Here is an 18,936-nt window from a genome sequence, read left to right on the forward strand (position 1 = left end):
CATCTCTTTCTGAGTAGGGAAGGAAGGGTAAATGAATGCTCTTCCACAAGGGCCAGGGAGAAGCGTGGATGACATGGAGTGGGTGTGTGTACACATGATAGGCATTCTGCCCTGGCCCTCATAGGGACACAGGAAGCCTGCAGAGCAGCCTTCTGATTGGCTGGCAGGGGTAGGTGAAGGCCGACTCTCCAGCTCTCTTAGTGAATTGGGCATTCTAAGAGGGTTGAGGATGGATAGAAGATAGACTCTGATGTATGATTCTTATCCCAAGCACAAGCAAAACTGAATGTCTAATTCACTGGGGTCTACAGAGGGAGTTTGTAGGGCTGTGTGCTATTTGCTGCCAGCCTGATCCTACCTAGCCCCCAGGCCTAAAATCACCTGTGTGGCTAGCAGGGTGCCAGAGCAGCTTTCTTTCTAAGACAACTTTTTGCCCAAAGACCCCAGTTTCCCCTGTTCAGTCTTGTAATCCCTATGAGATGGCCTCAAGAGGAGGTGGAGGGAAGAAGTAGTATTACACAGAATCTCCCCACCGTAGAGGTAGGGGTTCAGTCTAATGACTCAGTATAGTGAGGTGATAGCTGACAGGGTGTTTTCATGTCAGACTAATGCCTGCCTTTTCCCTAGCGCCGGGTAGTCTGTGGTCTGAGATGCTCTGTGGCAGAATGTACTTGGGTGCTGTCCTCTCCAGACAGCGGATATGGGGGCATTACTATGATATGGACTCCTTCTCTGAGGTAGGGAGGGAGGGTATTTCCCAAAGAAAGTAGTGACGAAAGCCAGCTGCCAGCCATGGTCAGTCCTATAGCTTGGAGGACAGTGGGTCAGCTTCCTGGCCATGAAGAGGCTCTCGGTGGGCAAGATTGGCTCAGAGTCCAGACCAGGCTGCCAGTGCACACTGAGTGTGTGTGGCAGGTGGGGAGGGGATTCTGGAGGTTGTATAGGAATTCTGGGCCTTTGAGCTGTAGCCTAAGCCCAGAGAGAACAAGAACCAGACCTTCTGCCCTCCCTTCAGCTTCCCTAGAGCCCTCTCGTCAGCAGAGGTGCATCGGGTTAGCCCCAAGAAGGCAGCTTGAGTTGATGGGGTCATGTTTCAGCTGCAGCTAATCCAAGTCACTCGATATAAATCTCTCCCTGCTGCCTCTCCCCTCCCTCCCATCCCCAACCCACAGACAGGGAAATGAATCCTGGCCCTCGCCCTGAATACATCATGGCAGGCCTGCCTCTAATGAGAGAGGGCCATTCATTGTAGGGTGAAGCTCCCTGCAGAGCCTGGGATGCCATTAATTAAAGAAGAGCCACCTGAAGCCAGTCGTGCGGTGCAGGCTGCCACGCTCAGATGGAGTGGCAGTGGGGTAGCCTCGTTAGCCTGACAGCTCCTTGGGCCGAGAGTTCTTGGGCTCTGAGGAGCGAGGGGTGCCCCGCCTCCCCCCAGAGCTCGCGGGTCTCTGGGGCCAGCCTCCTCACAGAGACCTGAGAGTTCCTTCCGACACATGTCCTGGGGCCTGGCACTAGTGGTAAAGGGCTCCTGAGTATGGGCCTGGTGGGATAATCCATTTCCTGTGGGCAGACCCTAGAGCAAGAACAGGTTTCTGTGGAGTCCATGGGGACTCCTAGGTCCCTGCCTGCATCCCTTTTCCTCTCTTCTGCTTGTGGTCCTGGAGCCGCAGGTCAGCAGACAACTCAGCTAGTGTCCTTGCCTTGGAGCCTGGGTTTGGGGTAGTTGGTCTGCTCTGGAAGGACTTTGGACCTGGGGGGGCACTGGGGAGAAGCTCTGTTATCGGATCAGTAAGTACAGTCCCTCCTTGGCAGGCAGAGCCTCTGGTGTTCCACATTCTGGGTACTTTTGAGCCTGAATGGGGGGCTCTAATGTTGGCCTCATCTCCTCATCCACTAGGAAGGTAACAGAGTCTAAAGCACTTTAGTGATTTTTGGAACTCCTGGAATGGAAGTTTTGCTTCGTTAAAATCCCGATAAAAGATCAAGACGTTTGTGTAGTAACTGATCAGGCTTTGAGATGTTTATGGCAGTGGTGGGAGTCTCATGTTTTGGCCTGCTATAGAGCCACTGACTAGATGGATGTCTCTTTACTGCTTCATTGTGAGGCAAGTGTTGCTGCCTAAGTAGTAGCCCCTGGAGTTATACTCTTATACTCCCCTTGACCCTCTGTGAGGGTCTTATTGTCTCCTCTTTGCTGGCAGGAGGGGCTGTAGGCACTGAGACCTTTGCATAGCCCAGAGTTGGGGTAGCTCAGCCAATGTCTGTCTAGCTTGTCAGGAAGACAAATTGGTCCTATGGCTCTTCAGGACCGTCTCTGGAAGTCTGATTCTATGGCAGAATCTGACAGGCTGCTTCAGAGAGCCTCAGAATGAGCTGGTGGCATGGCCTAACCATATGTTCCATCTCTGCTTCCCCACAGTTCACCTGGTACAGAATAAAGGCTGTCACTGCTTCCTAGACCTGGGACTCAGTCTGCACTCCTTTGTGTTTTGAACATTTCTGGACTTTCCCAGGCCTTGGCCACTTATTTGGGCTCCTCTGTCCTCTGGCAGATAGGGACTGAAGATTGGAGGGCTTGTCCCCTGAACTCCAAGGAGAAGGAGTTTGCTCCTGGAAAATATTTTACTTTGGGTGAGATAGTTTTGTGTTTTTTTTTTTTTTTTTTTTAAAAACCTCTTTGTGTGACTCTTGAGACCCAACTTTTTTTTTTCTATTTTTTTTAGAAGCCAAGGTATGAAGTAGGCATGTTAGGGTACATAAAGTATACAGATGTGAAGTGTATAGCTTCATATATTTTTATACAAGCATGCACGTGTGCAGCCACCACCCAGATCAAGATCAAGAACCATTTCCATCATCCTAGAAAACGTTTTGTGTCCCTTCTCAGTCAGTAATGCCCTCTGCCTACCAGATGACCACTGTTCTGACTTCTATTACTTTTGGTTCACTTTGCCTGTTCTGGACTTTTGATACGTAGAACCATACAAAATGTACTCTTTTATGTCTGCCTTCCTTTGCTCAACATGACATATGAGAGAGTCCTCCATGGTTGTTGTGTATATTAGTAGTTGGCCTTTTCATTGCTGTATAGTTTTCCATTGTATTTCCATACTGTGCTTTATCTCTTCTCCTTTTGTTGGACTACAGTTTTTCTTTACCTCTCCGGTACATGTTTGTCAAATGAGTATGTAAATGTTCAGTCTGATATGAGAATCTCCCTCATCCTTTAAAACCTAATTCCAGTCCTTTGGATATGTGGTCTACCTGTCTCTTCTGGAACCTGCACTTGCTTCCCTTTTCTCTGAACTCCTGTGATAGGGAGAGCCTGGCCCCAGGCCTGTGGAAGTGGCCTTTGAGCCATACCGACCCATTTAATTATATTTTCAGCAGATGTTGATTGAATACCCACCGTGTGTCTCACACTATTCTAGGTATTGAGGACATAGCAGTGAACAAAGAGATAAAACTTCTAAAACCTCCTGCCTTCATGGAGTTTACATTCCAGTTCATGCAGCCAGCACTGCCCTCTGGCCCTTGGACCCTGATGCCAGAAGAATCTTGGTTTTGTCCAGGCTCCTCTGTCCTGTGGGATTCTGCAGGAACTGGGTGCCAGTGGCCCTTGCCACATTGACAAGGCCTCTGTAGGCTTATGGGCTTTAGTGTCCCTCTCTTGCTGCTGCTGCTGCTGCTGCTGCTGCTGCTGCTGCTGCTGCTTGGCAATGAAAGGGTGTCTCGATATTGGTGCTTCCCTTCCACTATCCAGGAGTCTGATTCCCTCCATGAGAGGAGAGAATTAATCTCCAACTTTCCGTGCCTGTAAGGTGAGTGACCTCTGTTTTGTCAGCATTGCCAATCTGTCCTCTCACTCCCAGCCAGGGTAATGGAGACATTACTTTGTGCTAAAGCAAACCACAGTGGATGTTGTACCAATCCAGGCACTGGGAACGACGGAGCAGTCTGTGATGATCTCCTCACAGGTGCACAGGCATCGAGAGACTACAGGGGCATCCACACCTGAGCAGCTTTGGCCCTGAACTGCGGTTGGCAGATTCAAGAAGAGAAGATGCCCTGCCACCATATTCTCTTTGACCACCATCTGTGCCAGCGGGGTGGCTGCTTCAGTTTGGTCTGAAATAGGTTTCCTATGTTAGACTCCTAAGAGCACATGAGAGGCTGCAAACACCCCAGTGAGGAAGAGGAGTCAGGAAGCAGCGGTCTTGGAAGGTGAGGGCTGGAGAACTCAGGGCTGCAGCTGGCGTAGTGGCCCATGCCTGAATGATCTATGGACTTTGGGGGCTTAGCTCAGTAGAGCTCGGGAAGGATGACTGTGAGTGGGTGGGATAAATTTTCAGTGTCCCTGGCTAAAGGGTGACATACTCAGACTTGATAGTTCTGTAAAACTGTTTCTTCCAAAGCCTGCAAGGATTTTGGTTTGGGGAAGAAAGCCAGCCAGCCCAGAGAATCCCGGGAGCCTGACAGGCCTTTTTCTCTGCGATTCTTTCTTGCAGGCAGCCCGAGGCAGCCTGTCTCTTTGTTAACAGAGTGACAGCAATGTGACACCATGGAAATAATTACTAACAAATCACGGTGCTGACTGCAAACAGCTCTCTGTCTTCAGAGGCATGTCAGGGTGCATTAGAGCAGGACTGGAGGAGCGGCACATGTGGGGGCCGAGACGCAGCCTGCACTCAGACGCTCTCCTCTTCTTCCCTCAGCCTGACCCCTTTCTGCTATGGCTGACTCTCCTGCTTGTGGCTTGAGGAACCAGCTGGCTAAGTGACATGTGGCTAGTCCCACTTCCTCTGGGCAGGTAGCTAGGACTCCCATCTTTGCTAAGGAATACCTGGGTAGTGATGAGATCCAGGAGTTTTTTGATCATGGAGCCCCCAAAAGGTGGAGAGATGCACCATTCCTGATTTACTCTGCCAGTTGGGACCAGTTTCACCTACTAGTAGTTTTGGGGTGATGGGAAATATTTGCTTCAGCTAGGCCCAGAATGTGGGGGGAGCCTTGCATCTCAGTGTTGGCTCAGCTCCCCTCCCCCACAGCTCTGGTTTCTTCTTCAATTGCCATAGTCAATTTTTGGTAAGTCGACTTTGTCCATTCCCTCTTGGTTAGCAGAGTGATTGCTCTGACTGTCAGGGCTGTAAATAATGTTCCTGGTGTGTGTGGCTGGAGGCAGCCGTGTGGGGTGGGGAATGGAGTGGAAGGAGGAGCAGCACTCTGAGGGCTCCCTCACCCTCCCCCCTCCCCTCTCATACAATATTTATCCAGGGATGGGAGTCAGATGCAGCGACCTCAGGGGTCACCCAGTTAAATAGCTTCTGAACCTCCCTGCATTCTAATTGCTGCAGTTGTCCTTTGCTCTGGAGACTTCTCCTCCCCATTGTCTGCTGAGGCACACACTAATGGCTCTCTTCCCTGGCCCTGTTGGGAGGCATACTGGGGGTGGGGAGGGTGGGGAGGAATAGGGCTCATTGCTACCTTCCTTTCCCTGGGGATAAAGGAATCTGGGGCCTACTAACAAGTGGCTTTAGCTAGGAGGAGCACAGACCCCTGCCTCCCTTTTGCTCCTTCCCCAGAGCTGGCTGGAGAAGGAAGCCAGGCAGTGGGCTTGGTTTATGGGGCTGAGGAGCTGCACCCATTTTGAGTCCTTTGAGCAGAATTGTGGGACTGGTGACTCTTCTGCAAGGCAACAGACCCTTGAGTACTCATCTGATGAGCATCATCTTGTGTTGCCATGGATGGTCTTACGTGCAGGGTTTGGAAACTTCTAATGAGTGATATTTCCTGTTGGAATATCTGCATTTTGCCCAGAGATTGGCCAGATGGAAAAGTCTCTTTGGTCCCTTGGAGGTCGATTTAAGTGATTGATGATGGTAGCAGGTGTACTTCATTTGGTGACTTAAGAGTGGCATATGCCACATGTCTTCACTAGGACCTTCTTGTAAACGTCAGTTATGCTTCACTGCAACTCTTCTCTTCCAGGGGATTCTTATGGAAACTGCCATCGAAGGTGCTGACCACTGTGTATGCTGGAAGTGCTGGTATTCCAGCAGTAGCCTAAAGTTAGCCCCTGTTGAGAGCTGCTCTGGGCCAGGAAGTCCTATGCTCGGGACTGTAAGGAGCACCAGGTGATCAGGACAAAAAAGAGCAGCACGTGCATAACTAACTACAGGCTGAGTAAGGTGGAGTCTGAGAAGGCTACAGAGAAGATACAAAACAAATGCCATGAGACCCCAGAGGAGCACAGTAGAGAGACTGAATGGGGAGTATTTTTTAGCAGGAAATTTTGTTTTAAAAAATACTAAAGAAAGCCCAATATTACAAAGTATATAAGGGTTGAGCTGCTCTGGTTGAAGCTGGGGTGAGGCCCTGTCATTCTTCCTCCTGTTCCCCCAGTCCTCAAAGTAGCCTGATGTCCCTTCTAGAATCCTAGAACCCCACTGAGCTCAGTTTAAAAACCACTAGCCTGTTCTAATGCCTACCCAGAAGGGATTTTGTGACTTTGTGACTTTGTGTCTGATGTCCCTTCTAGAATCCTAGAACCCCACTGAGCTCAGTTTAAAAACCACTAGCCTGTTCTAATGCCTACCCAGAAGGGACTTTGTGACTTTGTGTAGGCCAAGTGCGTACATGTCTTGAAGGAGTCAAGGGAGCTGGGATCAGGGCAGAGGAGATCTGTCACAGACAGGGTAAGGGGAACAGTTGTGTCCTTGAGTATACTGGAGCAGAGAGCAGTCTACATCCCAGAACCTGACTGCTTGCAGGATGCCTCTCTGTGGAGCCTCCAGAGGGCATCGTAGGCCACACAAAGGCAGCTCAGGCAAAGGGTCAAGATGGCCATAGGCCAGGTGGAGACTATAATTGGGGGGATGAGTGAGCTATCTTGGAAACAGCTCAAATTGCTAAGGAGGTCTTGATTTCCTTGGCCAAAACAGAGAATAGCTCATCAGCTGAGACACTGACCAAAGTGCCCTGAGAACCTCTTGTCAGCAGCTCCCCCTCTCCCCCTACCCTATTCCCTGCTGCTGCCTCTGCCATTCCCTCTGGGAGAGAGCTCTAGCCAGGTCCTGGTGGCAGCTCCGACACTTGCCACAGTCACCACAGGTGGGGCACTGTGCCCTTTCCTTGGACAAATTGTCATTGGGGAGACTCCGGAGAGATGCTTGTCTTATTGTTTCACTGGAGGGGGTCTGGGGAGATAGAAGGTATTTGACTTCCTAAACTATTTGCAGCATTGGAAAAGTGCATATTCTACTGTTCCACAGGGTGTTTGTGGCACCAGGTGATCAGGACACCTGGTGTGCTTCTTGTGGTCATTTTTGTGGGCTCTGTGGGGGACAAATGGTTGGCGAGTGGGCCAGCAAGCAGTGGAGCAGGGAAGTGCTGTTTACATATCAGTACCTTTCAGAGGCTTTGAGCAACTGCTCGGCAATGGGGATTTGAGGTTGGTTCTCTCAGGGAGGACTGGCAGCCTGGCCTATGGGGCATCCCTCTGCTCTGCCTGTATTCTGGTTTCTGTTTGGGAACTCTCCAGAGCAGCATGTCTGGGAACACTTCCAGCTGTGCCGCCAGACCCAGACGCAGGTGACGGCCTTTCGTCTGTACCATAGGGAAACCAAGAGGAAATTAAATGTCATTTGCCCCCTGCACAGCAGGTCGCTGCCAGATCAGACACTGCTGATCAGAGCTGTGCAGAGGGTACCCCAGGGAAAGCTTATGCCTGCAACCATGCCCTCTGAGCTGTGGAGACTCCCAGGTGATGGCCTGGCTCATTCCCAGGGCTTTCTCTGCCAGGCTGGGTTCACCCTGGCCTGGAGCCCAGCCCTGTGCTACATGGCAGCTGTGGCCTATGCCAGACCAGAGGTGTGTGTGTACCAGTGGGAGAGAATGGAGGGGAGGGGCAGGGCCTGACAGTAGAGGACACACAGGAGACAGTGAAGTGATCAGCCCTTCCTCAGAGAAGCTGCATGGTGTTTAGAATTAAGAGACTTGGGTTCCAATCCTGACTCCACTACTTACTAGTTGTAGGATTTGGGAAAGTCACATTCCTACTCTACCTCCATGTTCTCATCTGTACAACGGAGATTACGATAAGCTCTGACTCCTGCCACCTGTGGGGAAGTACTTCCTTTTAGACTGGTGTCAGAGTTTCCTCACCACTGCTCTCGCCCTAGATCTGGAAGGATGGCCTGGAGCCCCTTGCCTGTGGGCCTCCCTGTGAAGTGAGATGGCTGAAGTTGGTGGGAAGTGGGGTGGACTTAAGTCTGGCCCAGAAGGCACAGCTGGTGATCTCCCCTCATCAGAGGCCTTTCCTTCTGGTCCTGGTCGTCTCACCTAGGCAGCCCATGGCCTTTATGAGATGAGCATGGGTCATAGCGGTCACCCTCCCAATTGCAGGGCTCAGAGGGGGCCCCCTCCAGCCTCACACTTGCACTCTCCTTCTGTTGGGAGGACCTTAGGGCTTGTCCCAACCCCTCCCTTGCCTTGAAGTCCTAGCTGTGGGCCGTAGTTCTCAGCTCTGCAATGACATTTATTAACAGGGCTTTGGGAAAAGATATTTTAATACTGTAAGGTTCTCCCTAGAAAACTCCCTACCCCCACCCCCCCCACCCCCCACCCCATCTGAAGCATGGCTGCTGGTGGTGAAATTCATTAGTGTTCCCTGACAGGCAGTGGCGACAGAGGCACTTGCTGTCTGCTTCCCGCTCCCTCGCTCTCGTGCTCCTGCTTCACGCACACTGATATTTAAAGCTGATGGGCTGCTTATAGACTTCTTGTACCATGACAAGTTTGGGGAGGGGAGTGGGGGAGGAAGAGACAGACAAGGAGCCAGCTGTCATGCTGGTATTTCAAACAGTACTCTCTCCTGACCCTTTGCAGGCTCCAGCAAGTGTATCATCTTTCTGAAGTCTGTGGTTGGAATTGTAACCTGCAGCTGTCCCAGAGGATGGGGGCAAGTGTGGGAGCAAAATGGGCTGAGAAGTCGGCACTCTCTCAGGGTTGTGGGCAGGCAGAGAAGAATGGAGGGACAGAGTGTGTGTGTGTGTGTGTGTGTGTGTGTGTGTTCAAGCAGAGGGGACCGAAGCAGAGCATAAGTGCTCCCCAGCAGTGCTTTCCCATCACCAGAAATGGGATGGCCGTTTCTTAGTCTTCTCTCCTGGAGTGATCATTATGTTTCATGCTGTGATTATCTTCTGGGTGGCCTTGGAAGCTCCCTGAGTCTAGGAATCAGGTTTGATTGGCCTCTGCCCCTGAGGGTCCTGAGTCTCAGTGATACCCAAAGTATGTGTTGGCAATTGAGGTAGAAAGTTTTCCCATTTTGTGTCTAGACTGGGGCCTTGACTTTTGCTCCCTATTTGTGCGCTTTAGATTTGGAGAATGAATCCCAAGTGCCTCTTCCATGCACAACTCTTCTTACCCCAAAGCTTCTTGGAATTCATTTTCTGTAGTTGATGAGTGTTTTTGGAACTTCCCCTTTCTGTGTCATCCCCAGCAAAGCTTCTCCAGTATATTTTTCATGCCTAAGGCACTGTCTTCTCAAGGCAGGTGGCCTGGAAGCCTCTCCAAAGGCTGTTGCAGCATTGGTCACAGCTGATCTCCTTTTAGCCAGAATCCCTTCTGTGAGTGTTTATGTATGAATATGTTTCCCTTGGCTGGCTCCTGCAACCTTCACAGAGCAGGGCACGGAGGTGACGTAACTTGCCCAAGGACACATGGGCACTTGACCAAGTTGTCTCTTAGTGCAGCAGAGCTGTGTGCTGGATGGGGGTTCTACTGTACTCTCCCTCTCCCCTCCACCATCAGGGCCCTTCTAGCTCCGGGGTCTGCAGTGGGGGAGCCATTGGGGAATGGGCCTGACTCCTCTACACCTGGCTTTTTTAGCCTTGTCATTGTCATCAGTGCTGCCATTGGCTTCCTCAGTTTCAGCACAACTGTGTGTGTGTGTCTGTCTGCCTGTCTGGGTGGCAGAGAGGGGTTACTGGACACCCCTCTAAAAACCCTGGACATCTCAGGGTAGAGAGTAAAGCCAGAATGCTGCTTCTATCTGTAGACTGAAGTGTATTCTTGAACTGACCAGGATCATCTCTAATGTGATCACCTTCTACAACCCCTCCCCCTGGCCTCCATCCTTAACCCCACCCTACACTCTATCCTGTAGGCTTCTAGGAGGGGTTGCTGGCGTGGGGCTGCTGTCTCAGGCAGCACCTTTGTCTCCCTTCCTGACCTTGCTGATCCCTGCATTGCCTGAAAGCACTGAGGGCTCAGCCTGCCGGGGGTGGCCCAGGCCGTGTCTTCTGCCATGGTGCATCTTGCAGGTGAGACAGAAACTAGCCAGCTTTAATAAGTAGGAGGCTTGAGCATTAATTTTTTATACATCAGCGGTGGCCAAGTGAGTGAATTCAATTATGAGTCTGCTTTCTGTCCACCCTCCTCCCCCCAGTGTGGTGGTTCACAGCAGAGACTAAGGAACCTGTTGAAATGAGAAACCCCTATTTCCTAGCTTGACCCCCTCACTAATTCGGGTTAAATTGCCACGCTATTGCAGTGGTGACACATTGTGCCTGCCTCTGTTTGTACAAGAGGATGTGGTGGGGGAGGAAGGACCAATTTGCGCAGAGATAAAGGTGTCGCGGCAGATAACTAACGTCCCAGCCTTACACCCGCTCTCATTGTAGCTCAATTTGCTCCGTGTGGAAGCCCAGCCTTCCCTTCTTTCTTCCTTCCCTCCCCTTGCTCATATTTTACCTCGATGCCACAGTGTAATGATGCCCTGCGTAGTGGGGGAGGAGATAGGCACCTCTGGCTGACAGCCCTTCCCGATAACCAAATTCCAGCCCATCCATCACTAGCTACTCTCCTCAACTTGAGGAAAAGTGATCTTGAAAGGCGGGCCGTTTATCACCCAGGGTCTGTTTATCTCCTCTGGTGGGGGGAACGGAAACAGGAGAGACAAAGAGCTGTGTCCCCAGCCAAGTGCTGCCTTGGCTGGGATAGTCTGCTGGTGCTGGGTGCAGACTCATCACACTGGCTGTGGAGTCTCTGACTAGGTGCACCTCCCAGGCTGGGACCCAGTGGGAATGGGACCTTTCCTGAGGTCTAGGAAACCTGGCAGTTCTGAAACACAGGACAGCCAGCAACAACATTGTGCACGCGTGTTCGTTTCAGAATGGGCAAGCATAGAAACCCAACATGGCCATGAGCCCCACTGCCCCTCATAGGTGTCCCTTTGGCAGGAGCATACATCTGGCTGATTGCCTGGGTCTGTTGGCCTACTCCTTCCCCAGACTGGGCCTTCTATCCCTCCATGGTGCAACTGTGACTTTGAAGAAGACCGAACCTTTCTCCCTACTCTTTCCTTTGCTCCTCAGTACTCTCCTTTTTCTACATATCAGATGGGACAAAATAGTTCGCCCTTGCAGGTGAACTGTATGTGCATCCTCAAGTTTTTGGACACCAGGATTGACAGCCTACATCACTTCAAGATCCAGGTCTCATGGCTTTCACAGAGAGACAGAAAGGGATCACATATGGCTCCAGATTCAGCTGGCCTCCTGCTCTTTAAGGGCTCGAGTGTGCTAAAACTGAGAGTGACATATATCTCCCTGATTTGGAGTTGCCCCTAAGATTTACAGAGAGAGAAAAGCACAGAAGGAAGAGTGTGCATAACCTTTGCCAGCACTGGTGCCTGCACTCCTGCTGCTCCTGGCTGATGGTGTCTGTCAGTCTGTCGCTCAGACCTCCGTGGATGCTGCTGGCCTCCTCAACTCAAGCCTAGCAGTTCTAGTAGAGCCCCCCAGCTCTGCTCCAGCTAATCTTCAAAGCTGAGCTCCTGTTCACAATGGCTTCATCCTGCCCCTACCCATTAGCGAGGGTGGTGTTCCCTTAATGAGCTAGTCCCCTGCCTTGGCTGGCGCCGAGCTGGTCACACCTGTTTGCCATCAGGGCTGTCTGGGCCCAGCCCAAGCACTGGGCTGCAGGTGGTGGGGCTGGATGAGGGGTGGGTAGGGAGGGCCGGGTTCCTTATGCTTTGTGCCCTATGCTTTTGTGGGGGGGGGGGGAGTTTCCTGCACCCCTCTTCCTCCCACACTCTTTTCTTTCTAAGTGGAGGAAGGCTCTCTGCTTTCTTTTTTGTTATTTAGAAGGAGTAGGAAGGGAACTTGAGAAATACCCCATCTTTTCTAACTCCTGCCTGGATGGAGTAGCAAAGAGCTAGTCAGGCATCTTTGAGGAGGGTTTGATGTTCTGTTTTGATGACCCTAGGGGCCCAGTGTGATGAGAGCAGTGTCACATGGTGAATGCTGAAGACGGAGCCCCTCTCTAGCCCTAGGTCTGATAGTACTTGGAAACTGATTATATCCCTCAGTTTAGAGCCCACGGCAGGGCTGGGGGCCCTTCCTTAAAGGGGCCCCTTACGTTCGTGAAGCTGAAGGAAGTTTTGATTTGGTTGAAAAAATCTCATTCCTTTTTATGGCCTGGACATAATTGGCTCTTTTCTATTGGCCATCGGTGATGTCATTCCGACCCTCATAAAGAAGGGGAAATCACACCTGTGGACTCGGTGCATAAAATTTCATTGGGCAACAGTAATAAGCATGGCCAGATGATGTTTGGGCAGTTGAGGAGCTCTGTGCCCAGTGATTCCAGCTGCATGGAGACCTGGGCACCATAAACCTGCCTGCACGTTCATGCCCGCAGGCTAGTCCAGGGCCCACTGCCAGTGGCTCTTTTCCTGGGATCAGTATCTGGTGGGAACTCAGTATTCAGACCCTTTGTGCCAGGGGGACTTTTGCCCTTTTACTTTCCAAATTAGTGGAACCATGTACCCACTGGTACCCACTGATCCTAGCCTTAGGCTCCTAAGAACCTTGGACCCAGGTGTGACCTTGAGCAGTAACCACCATGCTGTCTGCCTCTCTAAAGCCCCAAACCTTGCCTTTCCAGGGACTGTAAAGAACTCTGAGCGCATGTGCATGACTGATGCCTTGTACAGTCAGAAGGCTGAGATCCCATTTCTAGTTCTCCCTTGGCTTGTTGTGTGATCGAGCAAATCCTTTTCTTCTTTGGACATTAGTTTCCTATTTTATGTAGGAGATGGCTACTGCTCTGACCTACCTTTCTCACAGGGTTTCTCTTGGTGTTCTCTAAGCTGGGTAGGGTTCTGTCTTAGAAATGTGTAGCTGTCTTCCCGTGAAACTCCCATCTGGAATTTCAAGTTCTGGCATATGGCTCTGTGGCTCTGTGAAGATGGGCCTGGACCTGCTACATTTCTACTGCTCATGTCCTGGAGTCACAGGGCTAGGACCACCCACAGACTGGAGGACTCAACAACCTGAATGCCTGTGAGTCTGCAAACTTTATGTGTATCTGCAAGTGACTAGAGCCTGGGTGAGAATTATAGTCCCATCCTCCTCTGCTTCAGTCAGCCATGGGATACAGATAGCACTCAGGGTTGCTGCTGAGCCATATCTGAGGCTGACTATCCAGCCTGACAGTCTGTCTAGTCTGTCTTAGATTAGCCCCTCTGGTACAGATCCTCCCCCCAGAAGATCAGGCAAGATCCTACTGTGCTAGACCCTTCCTACCTGGGTAGAAATGTCTACCTTTGAAATCTTGCTGAAGAGGGAGCCTCCTACTCACCCTGCTGCCAGGGCTAGCCCAGCCAATAGGACTCCTGATCCATGTCATCTAAAAGAATGGGGACACTGGGAATGGCTAAGGGTGAATATGATAGGTGGCCCGATTCTTGCTTTTTCCTGGCCAGACCTCTTGACCTGTTCCTTTGCAGATTCTGCTGCTTCTGGTTGCCCCCTTCACTCACAGGCCTTAATGTGATTTTTCAAAAATAGCTGAGCTCAGCAAGCATTTTCACAAATAAAAAGATAATAACAAGAACACAAAAGAAAAATTGAAGGAAATAAGAAAGTTATCCAAACAATATAGTTCTCCTTAGGCAACCACATTTTAGCTCCTAAGGCTATCTTTCATCTTTCAAAAAACCTTGCTGGGGCGCCTGGGTGGCTCAGTCAGTTGGGCATCCGACTTCGGCTTGGGTCATGATCTCGTGGTCTGTGAATTCAAGCCCCGCATCAGGCTCTGTGCTGACAGTTCAGAGCCTGGAGCCTGCTTCAAATTCTGTGTCTCCCTCTCTCTCTGACCGTCCCCCACTCATGTTTGGTCTCTCTCTCTCTCTCTCAAAAATAAACAAACATTAAAAAAATTTAGAATTGAGGGAGTCCAAAATTAGAGCTGGCTGCTGCGTGTAGTGGGTTCCATGTGTGTGACAATGGTCTTGATTTCCATTTTAGCTCAGTAGAACTTATGAGACATTAATCTGGGCCATCTCCCACCATACTCTTCCCTGCTCTCTCATCTACTCTCATGGCTTTAATTTCACTTAAATTACATTAATGATTCAGCAATTTATATCTCCAATCCAGACCTCTCCTCAAAGTGGATATCCAGCTGCCCCTTTAGATGTCATCCCACTGCCACATGTTTCCTAAACACTTTGAACTCAGTAGATATTGAGTGCTTGCCATGTGCCATGCATGTATGTAAAACTGCATTTCCAAACTTGTGCCTCCTTCTGTGGTATTTGGAGGTGAAGTAGTAAGCAGTCAGTGTGATTTAGGCAGAGAATTTAAAAACAGTAATAAAAATGATGATTAAATACTGGTCTGCTCTGGGTGTCAGATATCCTCTCTATGCCCCTGCCTCGTTCTTTGTGTCTGATTCTGAGTAGAATGAAACCAGCCAAGCCATAAGCCTTTGAATTGGGCTCTACCACTTCTCATTGGGCCTTGCATCCCACTTGATGGCCAAGGCCTCCTTTACGTCTCTTCTATCTGTTCCTTGCTTGTTACCTCTACAGCTGTTGTCTAGTCTCTGAGTGACTACCCAGCTTTTTTAGTGTATTGTTTTTGCTGGCCCCAGAAAAATCTATGTAAATCACAACTATTCAGAGCCTCTCTATTGCCTATGGCCAAGTTTAGCAAGAAAGTTCTGTGATCTTTCCCAGCTAATATTTTTGGTATCTTCCTCCATCTTTTCATGTACCCTAGTGCTCCAACTTAAGGCTGTTTAGTCTATTTCTTTTATTGTCCATTCCATTGAACAAATTGTGAGCCCCTTATAGGCAGTGGCTAAGTCTTAACTTTTTGAGCTTTAAGTGCCTGTGTATTATTAAACATCAGTAAATGGTTGAATGGATTTATGTGGGTAAACATTATATCTAGAGGGAAAGACCATTTATAAATTATAATTTAAAGAAAAAATAACAGGCTCTTGGTTTAAATTCTGAGCTCTTATCCTTTTGCATGGTTTGCTCTATCTGCAGAAAGCCTATTGCTAGAGACTTAAGGGTGAACTGAAGCCCCTGTCTAGCCAGCTCCACGTGTTCCTTTTCTCTCTCCTCTTGTCTTATATCCCTGCCTCTCTGTTGTAACAAAGCAGCTACACACTGGTGCATTGGAAAGAACATAGGCTTTGGGGTGAGACAGACCTGGGTTCGTTTCTTGGCACTGTCATTTTTTAGCTTTGGGACCTTAGGTAACCCCTCTGAATCTCATTTTCTCATCTGTAAAATGTAGGCAACAATAACTACCTCATAACGTCGTTCTGAAGAATCATGTGAAACTGTAAGTAAGATCCTTAGCATATTGTAGGCCATCAGAAAATAGTAGCTGCTTGTATTTTGTATAGAGTCTCCCAAGTTTTCACATTTAGATCTGGAGCCCAGTGTCTAGGGTGCTAGAGGTGGGGAGCCTTTCTTGAGCAGGGTAGGACCCGTGACTAATGGGGTAGCCTTCTGAGGTCTATTTGCATTTCCTAGATTCAGACTCCATGCCTGGGACAATGGGTGTGCCCAACTTGTTCTCTTTTCCCTTTCTTGTAGGCTCCCAGGTCAATGCCAGTACTTGGGCTTGCCAGTGGCGGACTACTTCAAGCAGTGGATTAATCTGAAAAAGGTACTGTGTCTGAGCCCCACTCTGGTGCTTCCTCTGGGTTTCCTGTGCATCAGATCCTGTCCCCTCTTGCTTTCTTTACACATGTCTATTCTTCTCTTTTTGTTGTCATCGCTTTCCTTTTCTTTCTGTTCTTCTCTTTTCTCAACGTCCTTCCTTCCTCTTCCCTAGTTAATATGCACTGTAAGGTTGTGGCCCTTTCTGGGAGTGGGGAGTTCCTTGGGGACCAGGCCGAGGGGTAGAGTATGATACTGCCCTATGTGGTGTCATCCAGGTATGCAGAGAAGTCCCAGTGAAGGGAATTTTCCAGATTCTTGCTCAAAACTAAATCACTGAGATGAGCTACATTTCCTTTAGGAGAGATGTGGCACTAGCTAAGCCTTTGGGAAAGTATACTTATTTGATGTGGTCATGAGTGTGGTCTCTGACCCTCCTGAGTGGCCCTGGTATCTCCATGTGGTTGGGAGGTAGAGTTGGTTCAGGTTGGCTGTGGTCCTGCCTAGCCCCGGCAGAACCTTGGTCATGTGAGAAGGACTGTGCACAATAGAGCCCAGTTCCCTTTGAATTTGAGGAAGGAGACTGACACTAATACAACACCAAGTATCTGGGGAGTGGGTGCTGGGGCTGTGGGCTGGGAGAAACCCTGTGTAGCTATGAAGTTGGGGCCTGGCAGAGGTTGAATTACCCAGAAAACTACTTTCCTAGTGTGTGCTACACTAGGTAAGCAGAAGAAAGAAGGTACAGGAATAGACTCCCAAGATCTCTGCTCTGTTGGCATCCTTTCTCCAAGAGGCCCAGTCCACTAGGGAAACTCACACCCATAAATCCTTCTGATGTAAGGACAACAGCCCTGAACGCCTCAGGGACCCCATGTTGCTAGTTAGCTTAGTGACTCCCAGGAAATCAGAGAAGAGAGAACACACCAGAGATCAGAGTAGTGGCTCCCAGGGGGCCTTAGAGAAGAGAGAAGCCAGTGAAGGGTAAAACTAGGTATTGTGAGGATTTGGGTCTTGAACTGGGTGTTCAAGGAAGGTGGAATATGGGTCTGAAGAGAAGACTTTCCAGCAGGAGGAACAGCATTCTTTTGGTGTGTGTATGGGCTGGAGCTAAGTGAGCATGTGGAGGAACAGTAGAAGAGAATGACCTTGGACTTAGTTCCATAGGTCTCAGGGCAGCCATTCTTTGTGGCAACATTGTGAACTCCTTTGCTTTCCCCTGGTACTCAGGTCCTTCACACCTGGTCCTTGGCTTGTTTGTATTTTGACACTTACCCACCTCTCCAGCTGATCTCTCTTGGGCCTGAGCAGCAGCTACTTACTAACTTCCATCTTTGGCTGAGGGGACCAGGCTCTGTCCTACCTTCAGGTCTTGGCCTGTGGCCTTATCTTTGTCTGAAGTGCCCCCTAGTCATTTTCATTGGGCACATTCCCTCTTCTTGAAGATTCAGCTCAGGTATCACCTCTTCTGGGAAGCTCAGCAGTCAGTCTTTTATCTTGAGACTCCTTGACCCTTTGGATACCTGTGATCTTTGAGTGTTGAAACTGAGTCCAAATATGTTTCCTTGTAGACATGTCCATCTGGAGCGTAGAGACTGAGGCTGGCTCCTTTCTGTGTCTGCAGTAGCCAGGTCAGTGGTGGGTATAGAGTATGTGCTCAGTGAATAGTTGCTGGCTGGCTGACTGATCTTTGAGAGCTGGCTCCACAGAGGCCCTCTCATGCAGGGCTTGGCGGGCTATGCATGAAGGTGTGGCTAGGCCTGTGCTCCTGAAGATAGCATGCCAGCTGTCAGAGTGCATCTGAGGCTGCTTGCTGGCCTCAGCAAATGCAATGTGAAGGCCCGGCCAGGCGAGGCAGGCGCTGACCTGAACAATTGCTCTGTGAAGTTCACTAGACTTTTTGGTGTCTGGATAGCTCCCTGCCTCCAGGTTCCTTGGCAGAGAGGCAGGAAAACAGCCGACCCGTGTGTTAACATTGCCACTCAGGGCTACCTTGATGCTGCTGGGGTTGGAGGCAGGCTGTCCTGAGCCTGTTCCACTTGGTTCTCTGCCAGACTGTGCTGAGCCATAGAGGGGGGAAATGGGTACAAGTGGAAACTGGACTCCGTTCCCAGTTGGCCTTGTGATTGCTTCTTGGTAGGTCAACTGAGCAGGTCTAGGAAAAATAAGAGTGGCATGAGGAGAGTGGCAGTAGAGGGGTCTAACCCCTTCTTCTCAGTCCTCTAGCCATATCATGTTCCAGCTGTGCCACAGGATCCAGCAGGAAAGATGACTTAATTACAAACTCTGGGCCAGTCCTTGTGAGCAGCCATTCAGGACAGAGAGGCTGTAGGTCTGACCTTTATACTACATGAGTTAGTACAGGCCACACAAAGATTCCTGCTCCCTTAAAAAGAGTAACAATAAGAGTAAGCCAGAGAGGGCATTGCCAGGGTTGCATGGGTACTGTGCAGTGTATTATTCTATGCTTTCTTTCCCCCTGTGTGACCCAGGCCCTGGCTGTCTACAGGGTCCTCTCCTGTACTTGATCTTACTCTTTCCTCCCTACTTTCCTTCCTTCCCCTCTCCGGCTTAACTCCAATAGTGGAACTTTGCTCATGGAAAAAGTAGGGACGGTCTTGGTCACCAAGACTTGCCCAGTGAGTGAACTGGGACTGAATTCACTATCCCCATTTCCGAAGGCCTCTCCTGTCCAGAAATGGTGTGCATTGCATCAGGAAAGAACAGTTTTTCAGCAGCCAGGTTTCCACATCTCCCTCCTCCACCTACTTCCCCTGTAGCAGAGTGGAGCAAGCCAATGTTTGCTGACATTTGGAGTGTCATTGAATGATCTTATACTCTTATTGAACTGTCAGCTTAGAGAAGACTTGGGGCCCTGCTCCCAGCTCCCTCCAGGAGGTCAGAGCTGTCACTGAGGAGCCAGAAGAATACACACACACATACACACACACGCATGCACGCATGCATAA

At 49.9% G+C, this 18,936-nt stretch overlaps 1 protein-coding gene across 10 annotated transcripts in view; it reads left to right on the plus strand.

Moving 5' to 3' along the window:
• ERI3 (ERI1 exoribonuclease family member 3) overlaps positions 1 to 18,936 on the plus strand; it is a 128,240-nt gene that overhangs the window by 49,819 nt on the left and 59,485 nt on the right. For all 10 annotated transcript variants that reach the window (XM_047870040.1, XM_047870042.1, XM_047870044.1 and 7 more), the window contains one exon: positions 15,902 to 15,974. In XM_047870040.1, the coding sequence (XP_047725996.1) occupies positions 15,902 to 15,974 (73 nt within the window). The remainder of the gene's footprint in view (positions 1 to 15,901; positions 15,975 to 18,936) is intronic.

The sequence above is a fragment of the Prionailurus viverrinus genome, chromosome C1 (assembly GCF_022837055.1).
Source record: "Prionailurus viverrinus isolate Anna chromosome C1, UM_Priviv_1.0, whole genome shotgun sequence".
NCBI lineage: Eukaryota > Metazoa > Chordata > Mammalia > Carnivora > Felidae > Prionailurus > Prionailurus viverrinus.